The 25726-nt window shown below is 38.6% G+C and overlaps 1 protein-coding gene across 2 annotated transcripts in view; it reads left to right on the top strand.

Annotated features, from left to right (window-relative positions):
- Window positions 1-25726, top strand: part of AXDND1 (axonemal dynein light chain domain containing 1) — a 116323-nt gene extending 90597 nt beyond the window's left edge. The window contains exons 20-26 of one of the 2 annotated variants that reach the window (XM_020984330.2): window positions 7193-7289; window positions 12377-12487; window positions 17095-17214; window positions 17362-17469; window positions 21955-22046; window positions 23491-23705; window positions 25223-25726. In XM_020984330.2, coding sequence (XP_020839989.1) covers window positions 7193-7289; window positions 12377-12487; window positions 17095-17214; window positions 17362-17469; window positions 21955-22046; window positions 23491-23705; window positions 25223-25308 — 829 coding nt within the window. In that variant the 3' untranslated portion in view covers window positions 25309-25726. Of the gene's footprint in view, window positions 1-7192; window positions 7290-12376; window positions 12488-17094; window positions 17215-17358; window positions 17470-21954; window positions 22047-23490; window positions 23706-25222 lie in introns of both variants that reach the window. The other variant, XM_020984327.2, reaches the window with a different exon arrangement.

The following is a 25726-nucleotide window of genomic DNA, read 5'->3' as shown; positions in this document are numbered from 1 at the left end:
ATTTTTTAAAAAGAAATAAGAAAACAAAATTACCAGTATCAAAAATGGAAAAGGTGAATTTACAACCAATGAAAATGAAATAAAGCAATTGTTAGGAGCTACTTTGCCCAGCTACATGCAATAAAACTGTCAATCTTAGTGAAATAAGTGAATATTTACAAAAATACAAATTTTCCAGATTAACAGGAAAGGATATAGAATTAAACAACCCTATCTTTGAAAAAAAGAATTTGAACAAGCCATAAGTGAATTCCTTAAGGAAAAAAATCCCCTAGACCAAATAGATTTACAAACAAATTCTATCAAGCATTTAAAGATCTATTAATTCTAATATTGTGTATTGTTTGAAAAAAAATGTAAAGAAGGAATCTTACCAAATTCTTTCTATGACATAAATGTGGTCTTAATACCTAAACGAAGGAAAGTCAAAACAGAGAAAGAAAACCATAGACCAATTTCCTTAATGAATATTAATACAAAAATTTTATTAAAATACTAGCAAGGAGATTACAGCAACATATCACAAAGATCATACATTATGAACACACTGGATTTGTGCAAGGAACGAAGTACCGATTCAATATTAGGAAAACTATAAGCATAATTGACTATATTAACAATAAAAGCAGAATTCAGGGGGGCAGAGCAAAGATGGTAGAGTAAAAGCAGTGACTTGCTTGAGCTCTCCCCCAAACCCCTCCAAATACCTGTAAAAAAATGACTTAAATTCTAGAGCAGCAGAAGCCACAAAAAAAGAGTGAAACAAATTTCCAGCCCAAGACAACCTGGATAGTTGATTGGAAAGGTCTATCGCACAAGGCTGGGAGAGGAGCGCAGTTCAGCTTGGGCCGTGCAGGCCACACAGGCAAAGAAGGAGCCTCAGTGAAACTGGAGCAGTCTTAAGGGGATTGAATCAAAGGGCACTGTGGTGGTTTCCAGACTTCTCAACCCACAAACACCAAAGACAAGTTAGAAGGTCAGTAGGAAAAGTCTGTCTAACTGTGGTGAGAGAGGAGCTCAGTCTGGCCCCAGTCCCAGCACAGCCCTGGGACGGCGGCTGCCTCCAGAGCTTCCAGCCCACAGATGGAGGGGGAATCAAATGGCTGATCAGAGGGAGTTTGCTGAGATCTCTTTGCTGGTGCTGAGGCAGGATTCTCTTGCTTTGCCCATTCTTGGATCTGGGTCGCAATTCTGTGTGGCAGTTCTGGAGTGAAGAGGAGTGCTGACATGGTGGAACTTGTGGCGGAAGAATCTTCTTCACAGTTCCAGGACAGAAAAGAGTGCTTGTGGTTACTCATAAACCAGAGCACAGGCCAGGAAAGGAGTAAACACCTTGCCCTTGTTCATACTACCTTGGATGAACTGAAAATTTACAGGTCCCTAGAAATATCTCTGAAAATAGCTGCACAAAACCCCCGAAACTTGGGACAGTGCATTCTCCACACTGGAAGCAGACCCCTACCTTAACAAAGAGTTTAAAACTCAAGTAATTGGCTGGGATCATGAGCAAACACCACCAAAAAAAAGTCAGACCGTAGAATCTTACTTTGGTGACAAAGAAGATCAAAACATACAACCAGAAGAAGACAATAAAGTCAAAGCTCCTGCATCCAAAGCCTCTAAGAAAATATGAATCAGTCTCAGGCCATAGAAGAGTTCAGAAAGGATTTTGAGAAGCAAGTAAGAGAAGTAGAGGAAAAACTGGGAAGAGAAATGAGAGTGATGCAAGGAAATCATGAAAAACAAGTCAACAGCTTGCTAAAGGAGACCCAAAAAAATACTGAAGAAAATAGCACCTTAAAACACAGACTAACCCAAATGGCAAAAGAGGTCCAAAGAGCCCTTGAGGAAAAGAATGCCTTAAAAAGCAGAATTGGCCAAATGGAAAAGGAAGTCCAAAAGCTCACTGAAGAAAATACTTCCTTAAAAATTACAATAGAGCAAATGGAAGCTAAAGATTTTATGAGAAATCAAGACATTGTAAAACAAAACCAAAAGAATGAAAAAGTAGAAGACAATGGGAACTATCTCACTGGGAAAACAACTGACATGGAAAATAGATCCAGGAGAGATAATTTAAAAATTATTGGATTACCTGAAAGCCATGATAAAAAAAAAAGGGCCTAGACATCATCTTTCAAGAAATTGTCAAGGAAAACTGCCCTGATATTCTAGAACCAGAGGGTAAAATAGAAATGGAAAAGAATCCACTGATCACCTCCTGAAAGATATCCTCAAAGGAATACTCCTAGGAATATTGTAGCCAAATTCCAGAGTTCCCAGGTCAAGGAGAAAATATTGCAAGCAGCCAGAAAGAAGCAATTCAAGTATTGTGGAAACACAATCAGCATAACACAAGATTTAGCAGCTTCTACATTAAGGGATCAGAAGGCTTGGAATGTGATATTCTGGAGGGCAAAGCAAGTAGGATTACAACCAAGAATCACCTACCCAGCAAAACTGAGTATAATCCTTCAGGGAAAAAAGTGGATATTCAGTGAAATAGAGGACTTTCCAGCATTCTTGATGAAAAGACCAGAGCTGAATAGAAAATCTGATTTTCAAATACAAGACTAAAGAGGAACATGAAAAGGCAAATAGGAAAGAGAAATCATAAGGGACTTACTAAAGTTGAACTATTTACATTCCTACATGGAAAGATGATATTTGTAACTCATGCGACCTTTGTCAGTGTTAGGGTAGTTGGAGGGAAAAAAAATTCTATGTTTAGATAGATTGATAGATAGAGGACACAGGGTGAGTTGAAGATGAGGGGGTGATATCTAAAAAATAAAATTAAGGGGTGAGAGAGGATTGTATTGGGAGAAGGAAAAAGGGAGAGTTAGAAGGGGGTAAATTATCTCACATAAACAGACAAGAAAAAGCTTTTACAGTGGAGGGGAAGTGGGGGAAGGTGAGAGGGAATGAGTGAATCTTATATTCTTTTTTTTTTTCTTTTGGCAAGGCAGTTGGGGTTAAGTGACTTGCCCAGGGTCACATAGCTAGGAAGTATCAAATGTGTGGTCTGAGACCAAATTGGAACTCAGGTCTTCCTGACTCCAGGGCCGGTGCTCTATCCACTGCGCCACCTAGTTGCTCCAGTGAATCTTATTTTCATTGGATTTGGCTTAAGGAGGGAATACCATACACACTCAATTGGGTATGGAAATCTATCTTGCCTTGCAGGAAAATAGGGGGGAAGGGATAAGAGAGGGTGGGGATGATAGAAGGGAGGGCAGATTGCGGGAGGGGGTAATCAGAAGCAAACACTTCTAAGGAGGGACAGAATTAAAAGAGAATAGAATAAATGGGGGACAGGATGGGATGAAGGGAAATATAGTTAGTCTTTCACAACATGACTACTATGCAAGTGTTCTGTGTGACTATACATGTATAACCTGTGTCAAGTTGCTTGCCTTCTCAATGAGGGTGGGTGGGAAGGGAGGAAGGGAGAAAATTTGGAACCCAAAGTTTTAAATTTTTTTTTATTAATTTATTTTGATTTATCAACAATCACTTCCATAAATTTTTGAGTTCAAAATTTTTCTTTCCCTCCCTCCCTCCCTTCTTCCCTAAGACAGCACACAATTTGATATAAGCTTTACTTATACATTCCTATTAAACTGGTTTTTACGTTAGTCACGTTGTAAGGAAGAATTAAAACCAATAGGAGGAACCACAAGAAAGAGGAAACAAAAAAAATAAAAATAAAACAGAAGAAAAAAATGGCAAATAGTATGTTTCAATCTGCATTCAAACCCCATAGTTCTTTCTTTGGATGTGGATAGCATTTTTCATCAGGAGACTTTTGGAATTGTCTTAGATCCTTGCATTGCTAAGAAGAGATAAGTCTATCAAAGTCAGTCATTACATATTGTGGCTATTACTGTGTACAATGTTCTCCTGGTTCTGCTCACTTCACTCAGCATCAGAACATACAAGTCTTTTTAGGTTTTTCTGAAGTCTGCCTGCTCATCAGTTCTTATAGCACAAAAGTATTCCGTTACATTCATATAGCACAACTTGTCCAGCCATTCCCCAATTGATGGGCATCCTCTCAGTTTCCAATTCTTTGCCACCACAAAAAGAGCTACTATAAATATTTTTGTACATGTGGGTTCTTTTTCCATTTTTATGATCTCTTTGGGATACAGCCCTAGAAGTGGTATTGTTGGGTCAAAAGGTATGCACATTTTTATAGCCCTTTGGGCATAGTTCCAAATTGCTCTCCAGAATGGTTGGATCAGTTCACAACTCTATCAACAATGTATTAGTGTTCCAATTTCTCCACATCTTCTCCAACATTTATCATTTTCTTGTTTTGTCATATTGGCTAATTTGATAGATGTGATGTGGTACCACAGAGTTGTTTTGATTTGCATTTTTCTAATCAATAGTGATATAGATCATTTTTTCATATAATTATAGCTGGCTTTAATTTCTTCATCTGAGAACTGCCTGTTCATATCATTTGACCATATCAATTGGGAAACCCAAAGTTTTAAAAACAAATGTTAAAAATTGTTTTCACATGCAACTGGGAAATAAGATATACAGGCTATGGAGTATAGAAATCTATCCTGTCCTACAGGAAAATAGAAGGGGAAGGGGATAAGAGAAGAGGGGGGTAGAAGGGAGGGCAGATTAGGGGAAGGAGTATTCAGAATGCAAGCTGTCTTGGGGTGGGGGGAGGGGTGAGATGGGGAGAAATTTTGGCACTCAAAATCTTGTGGAAGTGAATGTTAAAAACTAAAAATAAATTTTAAAAAAATATATAAAAATTTATAAAAAGAGAAAAACAATATAAACAACACAAATCATATGATTATTTCAATAGATGCAGAACAAAATATAACATCCACCCCAGTTTAAAATATTAGAAAGTACAAGAATAAAGAGTTTTCCTTAAAATGATAAGTAATATCTATATTTAAAATCAAGCATTATCTATAAGGGAGATAAGCTAGAAACCTTTCTACTAAGATTAAGGGTAATGCCAAGATATACATTATCACTATTACATTTCTGATAGAAATTTTACCTATAACAATAAGACAGAAAAAAGATATTGAAGGAATAAACCTAAAGCTGTGAGGAAACAAAATATCACTCTTTGCAGATAATAAGATGATTTATTTAAAGGACCCTAGAGAGTCAACTAAAAATGAACAACTTCAGCAAAGTTGAAAGATATAATATATACCCACACATGTCTGTATATCAACAAAACCCAGCAGGAAGAGATATTCCATTTAAAATAACTACAGATAGTACAAAATACTTGGGAGTCTACCTGCTAAGAAATGCACACAGGAACTATGTGAACACGAATAATTGGAGAAATATTAATTGCTCGTGGGTAGGCCAAGCCAATATAATAAAAACACAATACTACCTAAATTAATGTACTTATTCAGTGCCATGCCAATCAAATTACCAGAGGATTACCTTATAAAGCTAGAAAAAAATAACAAAATTTCACCTGAAGCAACAAAAGGTGAAGAATATTAAGAGAAGCAATGAAAAAAATGCAAAAGGAGACTAACAGTACCAGATCCCAAACCACATTTGTTCAATAGTTTCAGTCATTTACAACTCTTGGTGACCCCATTTGAGGTTTTCTTGGCAAAGATACTGTAGTGGTTTGCCATTTCCTTCTCTAGTTCATTTTATAGAAGAGGAAACTGAGGCAAACAGAATTCTAAGTGGCTTGCCCACATCACACAGCTAATAAGTGTCTGAGGCCAGATTTGAACTCATGAAGATGAGTCTTCCTGATTTCAGGCCCAGCACTTTATCCACTGTGCTACCTAGCTGCCCAAGCTATACTATCAAGCTGTAATCATAAAAAAAAGAAATTGGCATTGGGTAAGAAATAGAGCGGTTAATCAGTGGAATTGTGGGTATGGTTATTTTGAGTCCTTTGAAAGGTACCTTAACTCAGGTAACTAATGAGTATTCTATAGAAAGTTTCTAGTTTCCTGTTCACTTCATGTAAAACTCAAGATGCTGTCATGATAATTTTTAATTTCCCTTTATTAATTTGTATTATGTGAACTCCAGGATCATTTTGGCTAACTGAATCCTGTTTTCTGTTAATGTTAACTTCGCCTACCTAAAACCTGATTCATGGAATGATAATATTAAGGGAAGACTTTTTGATATTCCTCAGATGAGAAGCCAAAAAGGAGTTTTGAGTTTCCTGAGGTGATTTAGCTAACTATTGTGACGTGATTCTATTGGTTCTGACTCTGTAATTATTTTTGAGGAATGTAAATCTCCCCTCTCAATCAACACATTGTGAACCTTCTAAATGTAGTTTAATCTGTAACCTGACTTAATTTTGTTCAGTTTTTATGGCCTAAGAGGAAGTACTAAATTTGTTCAACTTTTATGGCCTAAGAAGATGTACTAGATTGCTACATGTCAAAAATTATTTTTTCTGTCTCTCTGACATAATTTTGCCTATAAAAAAGCATCCTTAAAGTCCTAATCTTTGTTCAGGGTTCTTTTTCTACCTGCTAAGCCTGTGCTTAAGCATAATAAAACTTAGATTTTTACTTCTATAATTTCTGTGCTATGATAGGTATATTCAGCAGCAGCAGTAACCTACCACATGGACTCAAAAATGGGATATTTCTTCCACCACATAACTGACATTTTTACTTTAGTCAACCAAAAAATAATGGTCTGAGTATCCTTTTTAATGTATAATTTATGTATATAATGTATAATTTAACAAATCATATAATCTACGGCATCTTACCCAACTTAAGGAACTAGTTCCTGAAATGAGGATTCGCTAAATAGTAAATATTTAATAAATACCTAATAAAACCTAATAATAATAATGACTCAAATTCAGGAAGTTGAGTTCTCAACCATTAGGATTTAGGCTCTCAGTCTCCATCTTTCTCAATCTCTCTCTCTCTCTCTCATCATACACATATATGCATATATTTATACACACATGTATATATACACACACATACATACATATACCAATACCAAGTGGTAGACAAGATACACAAATTCACTACCCTAGAGGGTCAGTATTAATTTTTTTCTTTGCTAGGTCAGTATTAAAAAATTGTTGATTGCTGCAGTAAACTCTCTTTTTTTTTTTTTTTAAATTTAAGCCAGTAAAACGTTCCAATAATGCTCACACTTCAGGAATGTTCTGTTTCCTCAGTTGTTGCAAAAGCACGGTGGCAACAACGGCTATGAAGAAAACAAGTTTCGTCAATCAAACCGTTAATAATGATATCGAGGATCTGACAAAGATTAAGGTAATCTTCCTTTCAATATATGCATTAATAAAGCAATTCTTATCCATTTTACTCTAGAGTGTAGTAACAGAATTAGTCTAGGAATAATTCACTTGGGAAGCTTAGAGCCCAGCAAGGATTCCAAAGTTTCTGTCCAATAAAACAAAATGCCAAAAGCTCTGCTAAATCCCAAAGGCTAAATATCTAAAATTCTAAAGGTGACTTTAGAACAAAGTATCCATGCCATGGATGCCATGCAGCTTTCCAAATTATTCCTGGTTCTTCCCATTCAGGTCATCAAAACGTTATTTTTTTTCACATTGTTTTTTTCTCTGAAAGAGAAAAAAGATCACTAAATGGTGTAGTGAACAGAGCACCGGACTTGGGGTCAGAATGACGTGGGTTAAACTTCTGCCTTATTAGCTGTGTAACTCTACCCCTGCCCCTGCCCTCAAGGAGTTCACAAACCAATAGGGGAGATGATCCATGAAAAGAAGGTGAAAAGTGTGTGTGTGTGTGGGGGGGGGTCTACTCAAACAGAGTTCAGATGTCCACCCCATCCTTATTCTTTTTAAAGAGAAGGAAGAAAAAGCTCCAGGGGATGGGGATTACTGAGGAAGTTTGAATATAAGAATAATTGATTTCATCTTGTTGAATGATGAGTTTCTGGAAATCATGAAATCCAGGAGATTAGCTGGGTGGGAAATGAAGTCATTTAACCTTTTTCTTCCTCATTTTCTTCATCTTTAAAATGGGGATAATAATAGCACCTACCTACCAGGGTTATTACGAAGATAAAATGAGATAATATTTGTAAAGTGCTTTGCAAGCCCTAAAGCACTATGTAAATGCTAATTATTATCATTATTATTAGAAACATGCTTTCATTTTAACTCATTTGATCTCCAGAAACAGCTGGAGTATGAAAACTCAGCCTTCTACAATTTTCTATCTCCCTTCCCAAACTTTTCTCTCTCTCTCAGGTGCCTTTGGTGACATACTTGTCCAGGCTATGACATCCTACCCATTCATTCTTTTCCTGAGCACAACCCTAGCTTTAAAAACTCTATTGCCACTCTTCCCCTATGTCAAAAGTTACCTTTTATGTATCATTCCTCCTTGAAGCTGTTCTCAGCTAGCTGTCAGTTGGAAAGGATCTGTTAATTCATAATAAGTGAGTGACAATGACTCAATGTGTTATTCCTTTTAGATTAATCTGTATTTAATAAGAATCTTTTGTCTAAATGAATGAAATTCTAATGGTATAATTTTATATTAAGAGAAGATAATTGTGGGTACCAAAGTAGCTCAAATAGATTAGCAATATATTCTGTATACTTATGAAGCCATAAGTTGATGGTTATCTAGGTGGTGAATAGATGATAAGGTTCACAGATTTTAAAGAAAGGTAAAGAAATTTACTGAGCACATACTTTGTACCTAGATAAAATAACCTAAATATTTCCTATATTTATTCTTATATAGCTTCATCTTTGCCCATGGTAAATAGTGTTCTAGTAGCTATTTCTTTGATGAAAAAAATTAAAAACCAGTGTTACATCCGTTAGAGTGACATGTCCAACTTTATTACTATGCATCTTCATGGTGTCAGTAAATCACCAAGAATTTGTTAAGCATTTACTATGTGTCAGACATTGTGCTGTGTCATCTTCAAGTTTTTGAAGGACTTTCAGGTAGAAGATGTATTAGATTTGTTAGCTTTGCCCCAAGAGGTAGAACTAAGTAGGACCAATGGGTAGAAGCTACAGAGAGGCAGAATTTGGATCCATATAAAGAAAATTGGGGTAATTACCTTGTGCAATAGTTGTTTTTGAGTGTTTGGGGAGAAATATTTCCTTTCTGAGTTCATTTGACCAAATTTTTATCTACCTGCCAAATTTGCATCTACCACAACTTAGAAATTACAGAGATAAACACCTAGGTTTTATTATGCTTAATCATAGATTCAGATCTCAGACAAAAAAAAAACCTAAACATTTAAGATTAATCAAGTAAAACCTGAATGACCATTAGGATTTTAACAAGGCCTCTTATAGACAAAATTACATCGGAGTGACAGAGAAAAAATTCTTTTACATATTGCTATCTTATGCACTTAACACTCTTATTCTAGGAGTCAGATTTTGGTGAGGTGAGGTTAATATTAGTAGAAGTTAACCAAAGGTTGCAGGAAGAATGACCCTGATCCCCGAATAATAAAAATTAATGGCTCTTAGGCAGGCCATAAAAAAGAAAAGCGGATTACTAATTCTCTGGAGCTCCCAATCTCTTAAATTCACAAGGTTGTCTCCTGTAATGGAAATGCCCATCTCAAGAAGCACACACCAGAAGAGATGGTCAGGGCCTGGAGATCCTGACTTGGGCTCACCTGGTTAAGTACCTGTTCTATCATTCCTTTAAGGTCTACTGAGGCAACTCTTCTTGCTTTAGTGGCCAATCCTTTCTGACAAAGCTTTAATGCAACGGAGGGGTGGATGTTGTGGGGCAGAGATAGGATGCCAGTAGAAAGATAGCATTAGGGCCCAATCATAAACTCCTAATTGTTCCTGTCTTGTATGAAGGGGTCCACCAAAAAGTGTTAGTGGCAAATGTGTCACCAGAAGGGATTCAGCTCCAAGCATGGCTCATGTGTCACCATAAGAGGTCCATGTCTAGGCATACCGGATGAGATGTACTCTGTCTAGCCAGAGCTGCATATAAAGGGAAGATCCTCCTGAGTATACCCGTTATAATTATGAATATTAAAATCATCAGGAATTATTACAGGGCTTGGGGTGGAGAAGAAGACTTCAAACTAGCCGTTAAACATGGAGGAAGGAACAGTTGTTCTGGAAGTCAAAAGGTGATAATGGCAAGAATCAGGATAGAGTGATGCAATCAGCCTGAATTTCCAAAGGGATTGTTGATGATGGTGGCAGAGCAAGGGTTCTATAAATGGCAATAGGGAGCATACCCAACCCTCCTCCTGATATACTGAGTCTGGAATCTCAAGAGAAGGAGCAGCTAGCATTTAAAAGGTTTTCTGTGGTTTCGTGTTAACTCACGAATCCAAGACAAAGTCCCCTGTTTGGCATTTCAAGCTCTTTGCAATCCAGCCCCTTCTTATCTTTCCAGTCTTGTTACACCTTACTTCTCTTTTATATACTCTAGGATTCAGCTTCATTGGCCTACGTCCTGTTTCTTGAACACGACCCTCCTTTTTCCATCTCTGCACCTTTGCCTTGACTGTTTCCTATGCTTGGGATGCTCTCACTCCTCATTTCTGCCTCTTAGTTTGCTTGGCTTTTTTTTTTATGACTTAGCTCAAATCCCACTTATAGGGGGCCTTTCTCCTTCCTTCTTACCTGCTAATGATTTTACCCTGTGAGATCACCAACAATCTATTCAATACTTATTGTGTATGCACTTTATGTACTGCATGTTGTCTTCCCATTAAAATGTCAGCTCCTTGAGAGCAGTGACTGTTTTTGCTGTTATCCTCCACACTTAGCACAGTTCCTGACACATGGTGGACATTTAACAAATACTTATGGACTTATTGGCAAGGGATGTAGTCATCAGGAGAAAACTGGTTTCATTTGGCACCAGGAAACATGAGTAGAAATGCAAAGTTAAAGCATAAGGAGACATGTGTTAGCAGAAGATCAGGGACTCCCTGAAAATTTAGGGAAAGAGAACAGGGGAAAAAGAAGATGACAATTCCCAGCCATCAATCAAGGGGGTACCAAGAGTGGCAGAAGCTTATAGAATAAATCAGACTCAAAGTTTTAAATAGATTGCAGCTGTGATGGAACCTTCAGTGTTCCGGTCTCCCAGATGAATCCAGCCAACTTGTTTGGAGGTGGGAAGGGCCCCAAGGTAAATGGTATTGGGAACTAGCCCCAGTGCTAATCTCTAGACTAGCCCCATTATCCCATGGACAGGCACAAAAGGGTAGAAACAGGGTGGGACTTTACTGCCAGAGAAGCAGCATGGCTCAGGAGCATTTTGACCTCTATGTGATTTCTTGTGCCTTGATGAAGACTATCCCATTCAGAAAGGGAAGCTTACTAGGGCGTCTCCTATATGGCTTCCCCTCAGTAATCTGGTGTCTCTTCAGCTGTTCTCTGTTCAGGGTTTCTATTGGTCCTGTTGTGTAATACCAGTAGGAACAGTGATTAGTCAAGTGTTCTAAGTCTTGCTAAGCACCAGGGATAACATTTTTGAGGCCATTTCCTTTTCCCTTAGGGTATGTTTGTGTTATAGGTGAGGGAGACCCTGACAATAATACTAATATTAGCAGGAAGGCTACTTCCCTCATACCCCTAGAGAGCCTGCTTGAGATGGTACAAAGGCTGGGAGAAGAGCTTCAAGAACTGTGTAGGGTGACTTCTTAGTTTGTGATGAAACAGGAAGTGCCCCATATATATTGCCGAGATGGCTCTGCTGCTATTTCAGGCTGCAAGATTCATTCCTACTCAAATCCCAGGGGCAATGGGAACAGGCAATGATCTTCCTGATTATTTAGGAGTAAGATTCAATATTCTGTCACTTATTTTTGCCACAGGCCAAGCTAAGTTAGCTTAGAAAATTGGGACGGACTGTGCTGACCTGGGCCATTCATTCCTCTGATGGTAAAAGGACAGTCAGACAAGCCAGAAACTGCTAATATTATCATGTTAAATTTAATATACATTTAAAAGAAAAAAAAGATGTTGTATATAATGGTTTATGGTTTCATATCTAGTCCTTTTTTATTTGAATATTGAGATGTTCATGTATTTTAAGTTCATAATAATGTATTATGGTTGAACAAGACTATAAGGTCCAGGACCAGATTATGCTTCTTGAAGCTGCTGCCGTCCATGGGTGACTATGGCTCTATATCATTTGTCTTCTTGTATATGAACAGTTTAAGAAGGAGTTTCAAATTTTTAAGACAAAGTTCTTTCTAATTATCTGTGGAGCTGAAATGCAATTATTTCCTAAAATAGGAAATGTCTAGTAAATATTTGTTGAATAAGTGAACAATTGAATGAATAAATGAATGAGATGTTTACTTTTCCTACTTAATAAATTATATATTTCAATCAATTATCTCCTCCTAGAAAGAATGCATCGACTGGGTTACTACGTGTAATCTCCTCCTTTCTGAGATGAAAGGAAGAAAAGTCACTTTGTTGACAAGTGAAGATACAAAAAGCCTGAATGAGTATGAGGTATTTGTTAGAAATAATTGTTTATTACTATTTTTGCTTTGGGTAAATATGATATAATAGAAAGAAGACTGAATTTTGATAATCAGGAAGATGCAAGGTGGGGCAAGGAGAACAACCGTTTATTAAATATCTACTATTTGCCACGTACTGTGCTAGGTGCTTTACAAATATTATCTCATTTGATCCTCACAACAACCCTCAGACACTTCCTAGCTGCGTGATCCTGGGCAAACTTAACTCTGTTTGCCTCAGTTTCACATCTGTGAAGTGAGCTAGAGAAGGAAATGGCAAACCACTCCAGCATCTCTGCCAAGAAAACTCCAAATGTGGTTAGGAAGAGTCAGACATGACTGAAATGATTCAACAACAATAACAACACTCTATACGTTATAGTAAAGAACCGTAGTAATTTAGCATTTGATAAACCCAGAGATCAAGCTTTGGGGACAAAAACTCACTATTTGATAAAAACAGCAGGGAAAACTGAAAAACAGTATGGCAGAAACTAGATATAGACCAATATCTCACACTATATGCCAGGATAAGTTCAAAATGGGTACATGATTTACACAAATTAGGGGAGCATGGAGTGGTTTACCTGTCAGGTCTGTGGAGAAGGGAAGAATTTAGGGCCAAACCAGAAATATCTTTATGAAATGTAAAATGGATAATTTTGATTATATTAAATTAAAACAAAAACAAAACCAATGCAACCAAAATTAGAAGAAAGCAGAAAACTGAGGGAATTTTTTTTTTACAGCAAATATGTCTGATAAAGGCCTCATTTCTCAAATACATAGATAACAAAGTCAAACTTATATGAATACAAGTAATTCCCCAATTTACAAATAGTCAAGCAATATAAGCAGTTTTCAGAAGGAGAAATTGAAGCTATCTATAGTCATATAAATGCTCGAAATCACTACCGATTAGAGAAATATAAGTTAAAATGACTCTGAGGTAGCCACCTATCAGAGTGGCTAATATGACAGAAAAAGATAATGACAAATATTGGAGAAGATGTGGGAAAACTGGGATACTAATGCACTGTTGGTAGAGTTGTAAACTGGTCCACCCCTTCTAGAGAGCAATTTGAAACTGTGCCCAAAGAGCTATAAAACTGTCGACCCAGCAACACCACTACTAAGTCTGTATACCAAAGAGATAAAAATAAAAAAGGGAGAAAGGACCTATATTTACAAAAATATTTATAGTGGCATTTTTTTTTGTGGTGGCAAAGAATTAGAAATTGAGAAGATATCCATCAATTGAGGAATGACTGAACAAGCTGTGGTATGTGATTGTGATGGGATATTATTATTGTGCTATAAGAAATGACGAGCAGGTGCTCTCAGAAAAACCTGGAAAGGCTTACATGAACTGATGCAGAATGAAGAGAGCAGAACCAGGAGAACATCGTACACAGTAACAGTACTACTGTGTGATGAACAACTGTGAATGACTGAACTATTCTCAGCAGTACAATGATCAAGGACAATCCCAAAAGAGTTATGATGCTATCTACCTCCAGAGAAAGAACTGATGGTGTCTGAATACAGACCGAAGGATATTATTTTTCACTTTCATTCCTTCTTTCTTTTATTTTTTGGGGATAAGTTTTCTTCCACAAAATGATTAACATGGAAATATGTTTTACATGATTGCACATGTATAACCTATATCAAATTGCTTATTATCTCAAAGAAGGTAGAGGGAGGAAAGAAAGGATAGAATTTGGAGCTCAAAAATTTTAAAAAAGAATACTTAAAATTCTCTTTACATGTCATTGGGGGAAAAATAAAATATTGTTTTTGAAAATTTGAAGGAAAACAAGTGGGAAAAAATCTTTGCAGCAAATTTCTCTGATAAAGGTTTGCTATTCAAGATTTGTAAGAAACTAATTCAAATATATAAGAATGGCAGCTATTCACAAATCAAGAAATGGCCAAAGGATTTTAGGAGATAATCCTTAAACGAAGAAATCCACCAATTGACAGCCATATAAAACTAATAACTAAAGAAATATAAGTTTAAACAACTCTGACTTTTTTTACCTCCCATATATCAGATTGGCAAAGATAACAAAAATGAAAAATGGCAGCTGTTGGAGGGACAGGAGAACAGGTACACTGGTGCTTTGTAGGTAGAGCTATATTTGTCATTCCATAAAGCCGTTTGTAACTATACCCCCAAAGTCCCTAACTGTATGTATTCTTTGATCAAGCTATATCATTACTAGACATACAACTCAAAGACATTAGAGAGAGGAAAAGATCCATAGGTATAACAGTATTTATAGCAGCTTTTAAAAAAAATTGCAACAGAACTGGAAACAGTCAAGTTGGCAAGCATTTATTAGGTGCCTCTTCTGTGCCAGGTACTGGGCTAAGCACCGAGGATACAAAGGCAGGTAAAACCAAGTAAAAGACAATCCCTGCTCTCAAGGAGCTCCTAGTCCCATGAAGAATACACCCTGCAAACAACTAGGTACAAATAAGATATGTAAAAGTTAAATTCATGGTAATCTGAGAGGAAAGGCACTAAGATTAAAGAGGTCTGGGAAAGGGTTCTTCTGGAAGGTGGGACCCAACAATTAAGGAATGGCTGGATAAAGTATGGTATATGTATGCAATGGAATATTATTGTGCTGTAAGACATCATGATGAAAAGGGGTACTTTCAGAGAAGCCTAGGAAGACTTGTATGAACTGGGGCACAGTGAAGTTTCTAGACTCAAGAGATATATACATATACATATATATATAATAACATCATAAAGACAAACAAAAAACCCCCCCAAAAAAACCAAACCAAACCTTGAAAGACTTGAGAACACTGATCAACCATGACCCAGGAAGACCAATCATGAATCATTCTGCCCCTTTTAACAAAGAAGTAATGGAGTCAAGGGGCAGAATGAAATTTACATTTTTGGACATGGCAAATGTGTGGGTTTGTTTTGCTTGACTATTTTTATTTGTTACAAGAATTGTATTTTCCTTTTTTATTAGGGGCAGGGGAGTAATTGGTTGGGGTAGCTGGCAATAGTGTTGCCAAAATTTAGAAGCAGAAAAAAAGTAAAAGAAACTAAAGAGGGACATTAAAACATTATTTTTTAAATGCACTGAAAGGAACAGAAGAAATTCCAGAAAGAAACATAGACAAGCAAGACAGCTCTGAAAGTAACTTATTGAATTTATTATATACTTTAAAAAAATTTTCTATATACCTCCTCTGGCCCTTTACCAATACTCATCATCTTTATCACAACCCCTAACTGGACTCTGTCCTGGGCCTTCTTCTGTCTCTACTCATTCTCTCAAAGACCTCACCAGCTTCTGTTGGTTTAAATAATATCGCTGGGCAGAAGACTCACAGATCTATGTACTCAGCTCCATTGTTCCTCGTAAACTTTAACCCCTCATGACCAGTCGCCATCTCAAACTGGATGTCCCAGAGACATCTCAACTCAATATTTGCAAAACAGAAATTAACATATTTCCCCCTAAAATCCACCCCTTTTCTAAACCTCCCCATTTCTGTCAAAGCCACCTCCACTTCATGGAATCTCAGTTGATCTCCAGAGTGTCCTGGCCTCTCAGGTATTTTCGCTCCTTGCCCCAAAGAGCCCCAAGGCTATCTTGGCATCTCTGGTTCTTTGTATCCTGCCATGGTAGTCTCCAGCTACTCTTGAATCTTACCATGTGTGTCTTTTTTTTTTTTTAGGCAATTGGGATTAAGTGACTTGCCCAGGGTCACACAGCTAGTACCTGTCAAGTATTTGGTCTGAGGCCGGATTTGAACTCAGGTCCTCCTGATTTCAGGGCTGGTGCTCTATCCACTGCGACACCTAGCTGCCCCCTTACCTTATGTGTCTTAACTAGAGCAGGGATCTTCATTAAAATTCCATCTTCCTCCCAAAAGTCTCCTTGCCCCAAACCCTGACTGAATGGTTAGCACATAGCCTCAGGGGTAGAAATGTTGTCCTACTCAAACATTCCTATGACAATTATTTCAAACATCACTTGTTATTTCTATTCATCATGCTAATAATAGATGACATTTATGCAGCACTTTAAAGTTTGTGAAGCACTTATATATACATTATTTTATTTGATCTTCACAACAGCTCTGTGAGGTAGCTACTGGATGTTTTATTATCCCCATTTTACAGATGTGTAAACTGAGGTTCAGAGAAGATAAATAATTTGCCCGCTGTTACAAATGATTGTGTATAATTAATAAGAATAAGAATAACAATGGCTAGCATTCATATAGTACTTTAAGGTCCTTGTAAAGTGCTTTACGTACGTTTTCTCATTTGATCCTCAAAACAGCCTTATGAGGTAGGCACAATTATTATTCCCATTTTACAGATGAAACAACACAGGCTGAAGGATTAAGTGTCTTGGCCCATGGTCATACAGCTAGGAAGTGTCTAACTGACACAGTACTGGAGGATTTGAATTTTTCTCTCTCCTGGAAGCACTCCTGAGCCTTTCTGTTTCACCACACTGCTTATATTAATGTAACATGTTACGAACATAACCATGTGCACTGAATGCTCCAAATCCATAATTATATTCATTGCTTTGCTTTACGTGGCAGCTAGACGTGGACGACAAGAACTACAACGTGAGCGGATGGGAGAAGACTTTTGGGGAAATGGCATACAAACAGCTGGAAGAGATACTTGAGACAGAGGAGTCTCCAAAAGAAGGCTCAGAGGTAAGGCAATTGAGGGAAACTGAGATTCTGAGGAAGATGATGGGTAGAATGTTCAGGGAGAGTGTGACAACAGACAATGGAAATGGGGTGGGCCCGAAAACTTGCAGTGATGCTCTCGGTGATCGACTCTGCATCTCCTTTCAGCAGGAGGATGAGGTTTCTCCACCTCCAAAGACAATCCTTGTTCGATATCTTGGAACAGATCAAAACATCCATTCCAGACCTCTAGAGATAGAAAAACTGTCACCTACAGAGGTAGGTGTCTAGATTACATCCATTTAACTCAATAATATTGGGATAGGGATGGAATAAGAATAAGCATTTATTAAGTACCTGCTATATGCCAGCCACTTCACAAATATCATCTCATTTAATTCTATTGAATGCTAGATTGACCAGAGGCACTGCCCTCCCTCTTTGTAACTTTGCAATCCCATCACAAATGCCTTACACCAAACCCAGCTGTAATATTGCAGGAAATTCCCACCATAATATTTGTATGTGTAGAGGGTTTTTTTTCTTTTTTTTCCTTTTTTTTTAGGTAATTGGTGCTAAGTGACTTGCCCAGGGACACACAGCTAGTAAGTGTCAAGTGTTTGGTCTGAAGACGGATTTGAACTCAGGTCCTCCTGACTTCAGGGCTGGTGCTCTATCCACTGCACCACCTAGCTGCCCCATGTATGTGTATTTCTTGATCCTGGGGGAAGTCATCTTCTCGCAGGTCTCTGGCAAGTTGTGAGCCTGACCATTGAGAAATGGAAGGTTTTTTCCTCCTGTCATCCCTTCACCTGGCAGAGAGTCTTACCCTATCTCTTATGTCTTCCTTTTCTTCACCTCATTGCTTTCCCCTCTCATTTCCCTCTTACCCCTTTCTGGGGAGGTAGGCAGCACAGTGGATGAAGCATTGTGTCTGGAGTCAGAAAGACCTAAGTTCAAATCTAGCCTCAGACACCAGCTGCGTGTCCCTGAACAAGTCACTTAACCTCTGTCTGCCTCAGTTTCCTCCTCTGCAAAATGAGAATAATAATAATAATAGCATCTACCTCCCAGGGTTGTTGTGAGGATCACATGAAATAATATTTGTAAAGTGCTTAGCACAGTGCCTGGCACTTAATAAATACTATATAAAAAGCTAGCTATTCTTATTAAAATTTTGAGCCCCTTTCAAAGTTCTAGGGCCCTATATAATGTGTTTTACTACTAGTACTACTAATTACTACTACTACTACTACTACTACTACTACTACTACTACTACTACTACCCCTGCTACTACTACTACTACTACTACTACTACTACTACTACTACTACCCCTCACCAGCATTTATAAAGCATTTTACATGTTCTCTCATTTAATCTTTTCTTCTCTTCAAAGTGCCCCACAACATTTTCTTCCTTTCCAAACTTAGGAGTCACCCTCACTTAATTGTTTTACTTTTCATCTTTAAATTTAAGCTTCATTCCTTAGTTACTAGGTTGTGTGGAATCTAGTTCTCGGTCTTTCCCTCTTTTTTTTCCATCACCGATTTCTCAGGTCTACAGGCATCAATGTATCCTTCCAATCTATAGATATACAGGAAGAAGAGATGGGTTTAGTTGATTCTATCCAATATTAACAGGGATTATATATCCATCCCTATCTGATGATCTGTGAACCACACTCATAAAACTGAGATGAAAAGACATGAGGTAGCTGGGGTAGAGATGACATGGTACTAACTTTAAGGGTCGATCTGTAGACCGGGGAGTTCAAAGACACAGAGAGACAAAGAAGGCCAGATGGTGAATGGGCTACACAGATAAAGTCTCACTCTGAAGTTGGCCTGTCCTTCACTATATCCAGCACTCCACCAACAATGAATAAACCAGGAGGATCAATCAGAATCCTGCACATCCCAGACAATAGACCAGTAAGTTTGGAACAGAACTAGAGGTCGACCCTAGACAGAAAAATTTTGGCATTGGGAATCAGTACCTGTGCCTCCCTCCATCCTTCCTCCCCCTTAAAACTGATCATGACCTGACCCTCATGGAGGCCATGGGTGAATCAACATTTGGAAATACTGTTTTACTACATGAACCCCTTTGCTTGCTCTAGAAAGAGAGAAAGCAACCTATATTGTTAAAAATACCTGGGTGCGACCTTTTCTAAAACCCCTCGATTTGGAATATGCTAGATAAGTTGTAGGAAATCTAGGACCAGCTACTCTGTATGTTCAGGAGTACAGAAGCTGTTGAAATGCATTTCTGATTTTATTATTTTTGTTGATTCTTTGCCTCGAGTCAAAACATCACGTACTGTATCCATGTTTGTCTGGTGGAGTGTAAGGCAGATGCCATTCATTCTAGCATGCCTTCGTGTCTAGGGCTTAGTTTAATACAGCATATGCAGACAAGAGACGGCAGGGGCTCGGAGTCATCCTAATTATAGAAATCCACACCAGCCACATCCCTTCGACCGATTCGGGGATGACCACTCAGAGAGAGGGGATGCTAGAGGACAGAAAGCCAACCATTCTCTGTGAACTACAGAGAGTCTGGCATTTCCTCAGAGCTCCCCTCTGGACTCAGGGGGAGAACATGACTGCCACAGTAGATGTGGGACTTCCCAGGGCCAAATTCTTATTGGGAATAAAATTAGGAAAATGACAACAATACCTGGTAATTAAAATTATACGGTGTAATTTAGATGTCCGTACCAGCACAAAACAGTAAAAGTCCTGACAAAATTCATAATTCTAGAATTTGTGGGACCTTTTGGACATAAGCACTACTCAGTCTATATTTGTTACCTGCTAAGTGGATGGGCATTGCTTTGTGTAAAGTAGGCACGCAATAAATACTTATTAAATGAATGAATATATGAATGAATAGTGAACGGTGAGGGAGCAGGAGGCTTAGAATTAAGAAGTAATTCTCATTTTCCTTGGTCATCAAACCAAGGCACTATGTAAACCCCGTTCAAGCTTTTCTTTTCTTATTATCTTCCCCTATTAGTCAGTCTGTCCGTCAGTCAATAAGCATTTATTACATGCCTACCATGTGCCAGGCACTGTGCTAAATGCTGGGCATACATAAGAACGTAAGCTCATTGAGATCTGGGATTGCTTGCTTGTATTTTTCTCCCCATTACTTACTCTAGTGCCTGGCACATAGTACACACTTAATAAATGCATGTTGATAGATAGTTTTTATTGGTTGATGATAGTAAGAATGAAGTTAGGAAGAAGACTGAGTTAGGTGCTAAAGCCACTGAAAAAATTGGGAGAGTGACTTGCAGACCAGTCACCTACATCACTGAGGGAGCGGATAGCATAGCATGAAAATAATAGCTAGCATTTAGCTAGAACTTGAAGGCTTACAAAGCATGTTACAAATATGATCGTAAGTTGTCCTCACAACAACCCTGGGAAGGCGTTGCTGTTATTTATTCCCATTTTGCAGACAACCAATTTTCAAGGAAAACTTGCAAAGGAGTATCCTGGGAGCAAGGGACATACTCCATTCTCCTTGGCCTGCAAGTGATAATGGAGTAGTCTCTGCTGGGTTGTTATTTGGGGTATGTATTATTATAGAAGTATTGAACAATATTCTCTTTATCTTTGAGATGATTGTAAACAATAATAAAAACACATCTTAGTTTCCAAACTAAGTTTGGTAACAGTCACACACTGGTAAGGGGCTAAAAATATAATATTTATTCTACTATACCATGGGGTCTGTCCTTATAGATAAAGTGACTGGTCACATGGGGAAGGGAGCAAGTGTTTAAAAAGTACCTGCTATGTGCCAGGCAGTATGCTCAGCGCTTTACAGAGATTATCTTGTTTGATCCTTACAGTCGCCTTGGCATGTAGGTGCCATTATTCTGTAGTTGAGGAAACTGAGGCAGGCAGAGGTTAAGTGACTTGTCCAGGGTCATCCAGCTAAGTAAGCGTCTGAGGCTCGATTTGACCTCCAGTCCTCCTGACTCCAAGCCCAGAGCCTAGGGTGCCATCTAGCTGCTGTGGTCACGCAACTAGCAAGTGGTAGAGCCAGAATGGAAAACCAGATTTCCTGACTCTACTTGAACAGCAATTTCCCCCCACTATTTTTAATGCTATTAATTGTGTCTTTAACTTTCCCTCTTTTCATCAAATATAGGGTCCTAACTCCTTTTCTTTTCCCTTTCTACCCATTTCCAATGTTCTTTTTAAAATTTGTTTTTTTCTGAAACATTAATCAGCTGATTGGGGAAAAGTCTTTTCTAACACTAAGATTCTGTGATTTTAAATGCTGTGCAAACTATTCCATTAAAGAAAACCCCTCATTTCTTGCCTTTTCTTCCCTTCATCACACACTTTTTTTTTTTTAGGCAATTGGGGTTAAGTGACTTGCCCAGGGTCACACAGCTAATAAGTGTCAAGTGTTTGGTCTGAGGCTGGATTTGAACTCAGGTCCTCCTGACTTCGGGGTCGGTGCTCTATCCCACTGCACCACCTAGCTGCCCCCCTTCATCACACTCTTCTTTATTATCCTGTTCTCATATCCAGCTCAGCTCTGGTCATCCCAAACTTGATTGATTTGGCGTTTGGATAGAATAGATACTTTGGCAAATCAGCAGCTGTGCTCTGTTGCTCATCCCCGCCAGCTACGACTAGATACCAGGTTATGAATATAACTGTCCTAGAGCTTCTCAGTCAACTGACGCTTTCCTTGTCGAGACCCTTCACCTCTTCGTATCTACCATCTCCTCTGTCAGGAAGAAGTGAGTACCCTTGCTAAATTCGCCAACAGTGAAAAGGAAAGGCTTGAATCCCTGGCAATAATTGAACATTTGAAAGAGAAACTCCTGTAAGTATTGGGAACCACCATGGGAAAAGAGCGAAGATAGTCATACTTCTGTCTGGGAATGTTTTCATGCAGCAAAGATTGAAAGCTGTAGACAGTGTATAAGTTGAAAGGAATTGAATTAGAGGCTTCTTTTGTGACCTTGAATCATCCCTCTGTTTTCATTCACTGGAAAAGTATTGCAGGTAGCTTCAGTTTGCCCACTTTGGAGCTGGTCTTTGGCACAGCTGCTTCCCAACTCTGCAGTAACAAGGGGAGGGGATTGCTCACGCCTCTCCAGCCCCATCGCTACCAAATGCTTGCCTATTGAAACCTTCTTTGCTCCTATGAGGGATGAATGAAGTGAAATTAATGTCCATGGTAGTATCAAGGACCCAGTAAAGTGACCTGTAAGTTTTCTATTCTGTGGCCAATCCAGGGACAAAGTGTGAGAATTATTGGGAAACAAATTGTTTGCTAGAATCTGTAGAATTTAAGGAGGAAGAACAAAACCAAACCACTCAATTCGACAAATATTCATTATACACCAATTATGTGCAGAGCACTGGGGGAGGCACAAATTTAATTTTTTTTAAAGGCAATTGGGGTTAAGTGACTTGCCCAGGGTCACACAGCTAGTGTCAAGAGTTTGGTCTGAGGGCGGATTTGAACTCAGGTCCTCCTGACTTCAGGGCCGGTGCTCTATCCACTGTGCCATCTAGCTGCCCTGAGGCACAAATTTTAGATGATATAGAGTCTATATTCCCTGCCTCCCTGTCTAGTAGGCAATAACTATTTTTTGACAAATTTGAAGGGCATCTCTAAAAGAGGTTATTTTTGGATAAAAAATTGGAAGTAAAGATATTGGAAGAGGGAGTTATTTGATTTGGATTAGGGATTACAAGAATTACAAGAAGCCATAAATCCAACTCTTAGTGGAGGTGGTACTTAGAAGAGTGGAAGTAGTAGGAATTTTTAGTGAAGGGTTAATGAGAGGCAATGTGGCATAGTGGATGGATAGTCAACCTCAAAGTCAGGAAGACCTGAGTTCAAGTCCTGACTCTGACACTACCAGCTGTGAGATGATGGGAAATTCATGTAAATTCTTAGGATTCTGGATAATTCTCTAAGAATATATTTGAGAGAGGGTGCTGACTTTCATTGGTAGAGGGGATTTGAATTGATGCCCAAATTCAGTTGGGAATTTGAATGAAACCACAGGTTCCATCCCTATTCCTAATGAAAGGTTACTGAAAGTTGTATCTCCTTTTTTCCATTCTATAAGGACTAGAATTCTAAACATCCTTACTGTGAGATTCCATTTAGAAACCTTGAAGCACATGGATAAATAACCCTAACAAATTCTTTCTTTCTACTGACAAGTTCTTGTACCAAAGAGACTTTTAAACTCTACATATCTCACTGTCTTCCTGCCTGCCCTCCCTATCCCTGCTCTTGCTTATGGCAGGAGTACGGAAGTTCGTGTCCAGCTCGCAGAAGAGAAATATGAAGAAACAAATGAGAAGCTGAATGAGGCACTTATGAAAAACCATGATCTAGAGAAAGAGCTGGAAAAAGCCCAGGAGCGTTTAAGGCTTGCCTATGCTTGGGGACTAAGCAAAGATGAGGATGAGGATGAGGATGAGGATGATGACAAAGAAGCGGAACCCTCTGGAGGCAAAGGTGATGGTCATGTTCTAAGCCTAGAACAACCCATAAATGTCTTAGAAAAGCTAAATACCATTCAGGACACTTTCCTGGTCTGTCTTTAGAATCACAGAATTTTAGAACTAAAAGGAACTATAGAACTCCCCGAGGCCAATCTTATCATTTGGCAGTTTAGGAAACAGAGGTCCCAGAAAAGCTAAGGAAATATTGTCCAAGGTTACTCACACCCAGCCAAATTAGGACTACAATTTTGAGCCCTTTCTACTCTGCCACACTGTGTATTGGTAACATGTGTATTAGGAAGTCAGAGCAAGTGCCTTGGAAATCCTGTTGAAAAGCCAGGCATCCAGAAAGTTTGCCCATTTTGTTGAGATTACAAAATCACAACATCTCAGAGGTCAAACCGTACAGCAACCATACGGAGGTTCTGGGGCTGGATTTGTGAAGTCATTAGTAGAGAGATCTCTCACATGAGGAAACTCCCACCACCAAAGCAGGTTGGCACCTTTTACTATTAGAGAATGCAGAAAGCATTGAGAGGTTAAGTCATTTCCCTATGGTCACACAGCCCTGTGTGTCAGAGGCAGGACTTGAAACAAGGTCCTACTGGCTTCAAGGCCCCTCAGCCCAAGAAGTGGGCATCCAGCCTTTGCTTGAAGACTCCCTGTCTTCCTCTGCTAGGGAGCCTTCTCCTCCCTTCCATAGCTAATTGCAATTACAAATTGTTTCTTTGCAATTTCCAAATCTGGCACCTAGTTCTGCTCCCTGGGGTCAAATAGAATATATCTAATCTTTGCTTCACATTACAGGTCATCCAGTACCAACTGAGAATAGTCTAAATGGGGCCATCCCCAGATTTAGTGAAAAACACAGCTTTTTCTTTACAAAAGATCCATTCCTCAATCTGGAAAGATTTCTCTACTTAGAGTAATGAATTTCCTTTTGCTCAGCCTTGTGCTATTCTTCAAGGATTGGTTTAAAACCCAGAGTTAGGCTATTACAAGCTAATTATACAAGTAAATGACCCCTTCTTCTATCTATCTACTCCTCCAGCTTGAGCTCCCACTATTGTGAGCACTGTCATAAAACAAAAGCAGAAGCTTCTATCTATCAAGTTCGATAGATTAAAGGAAAATCTACCAATCCAAACTGGAAGGAGAGATGAACCCGAAACAGAAAGGGACAGCTGAAAGGAGCTGAAGTCAGGGAACAGATTTCCAAGCACAGCAACCCTGTTCCTTGGAAGCAGCTCAGATGCCCTCAAATATTTTTTCCACCCTGCCTGACACCTGTCACTTCATTTCGTTACACTGACTGATGTTTCCCCAATTAGAGATTCATTATTCCTAATTAATACCTCACTCGTTCGTTATCAGGATTCCTCTTTGCAAATGTTTCTGGGAATGTTATGGAGCTATCACCTTAGTAAGAACTAGCTCTTTGAGAATAAGTTGTTATTTTACGTACAATATAATAGAGTAGTTATTATTATCATCATGTTTGAAACAATATGTTTTTTTCCCCCTCCACAGAGCATAAGGATGATACAGGGAGTAAAGGCAAGGACCACCAAGCTCAGAGTAAATCTGCCAAATCGTATTCCACATCCAAACACTAGTGACAAGTAACTTCTACAAAGATGTTTCATTTGCTCTCATTCCCAGTTACTACATTCGTTGAATACAACAACTCCATTCCAGAGCCATACAGCTGAAGATACAATTCAAGGCAAGCACTCCTATTGACAGTGCTTCCAGGGAAGCCAGCTTAAATATTGTATTTAAGTCACAGTGATTGTTGTAATTAATTAGTGCAACACTTTGGTGTACAGGGAGAGCCTGAATTAAACAAGACTTGTGCAAAAGTTGGCTGATTCCTTCCTTATCTCCTGGTAGAGGTCTGTGACTTTAAACACCTCCAAGAAGTGATGTGGGGTGAGATCTTAGCTGCATACAGGGGAGACAATAGTCTCCCTGTACTCTGTCCTTTTTAGTCCTGGGTGTCAATTTGAGAAATGAAAGAGGAGAAGACCTGGA

The sequence above is a fragment of the Phascolarctos cinereus genome, unplaced genomic scaffold (assembly GCF_003287225.1).
Source record: "Phascolarctos cinereus isolate Bilbo 61053 unplaced genomic scaffold, phaCin_HiC Scaffold_5;HRSCAF=322, whole genome shotgun sequence".
NCBI classification, from domain to species: Eukaryota; Metazoa; Chordata; class Mammalia; order Diprotodontia; family Phascolarctidae; genus Phascolarctos; species Phascolarctos cinereus.
The sequence above is the reverse complement of the archived record's forward strand: the minus strand, read 5'-3'. Positions and strand labels throughout refer to the sequence as shown.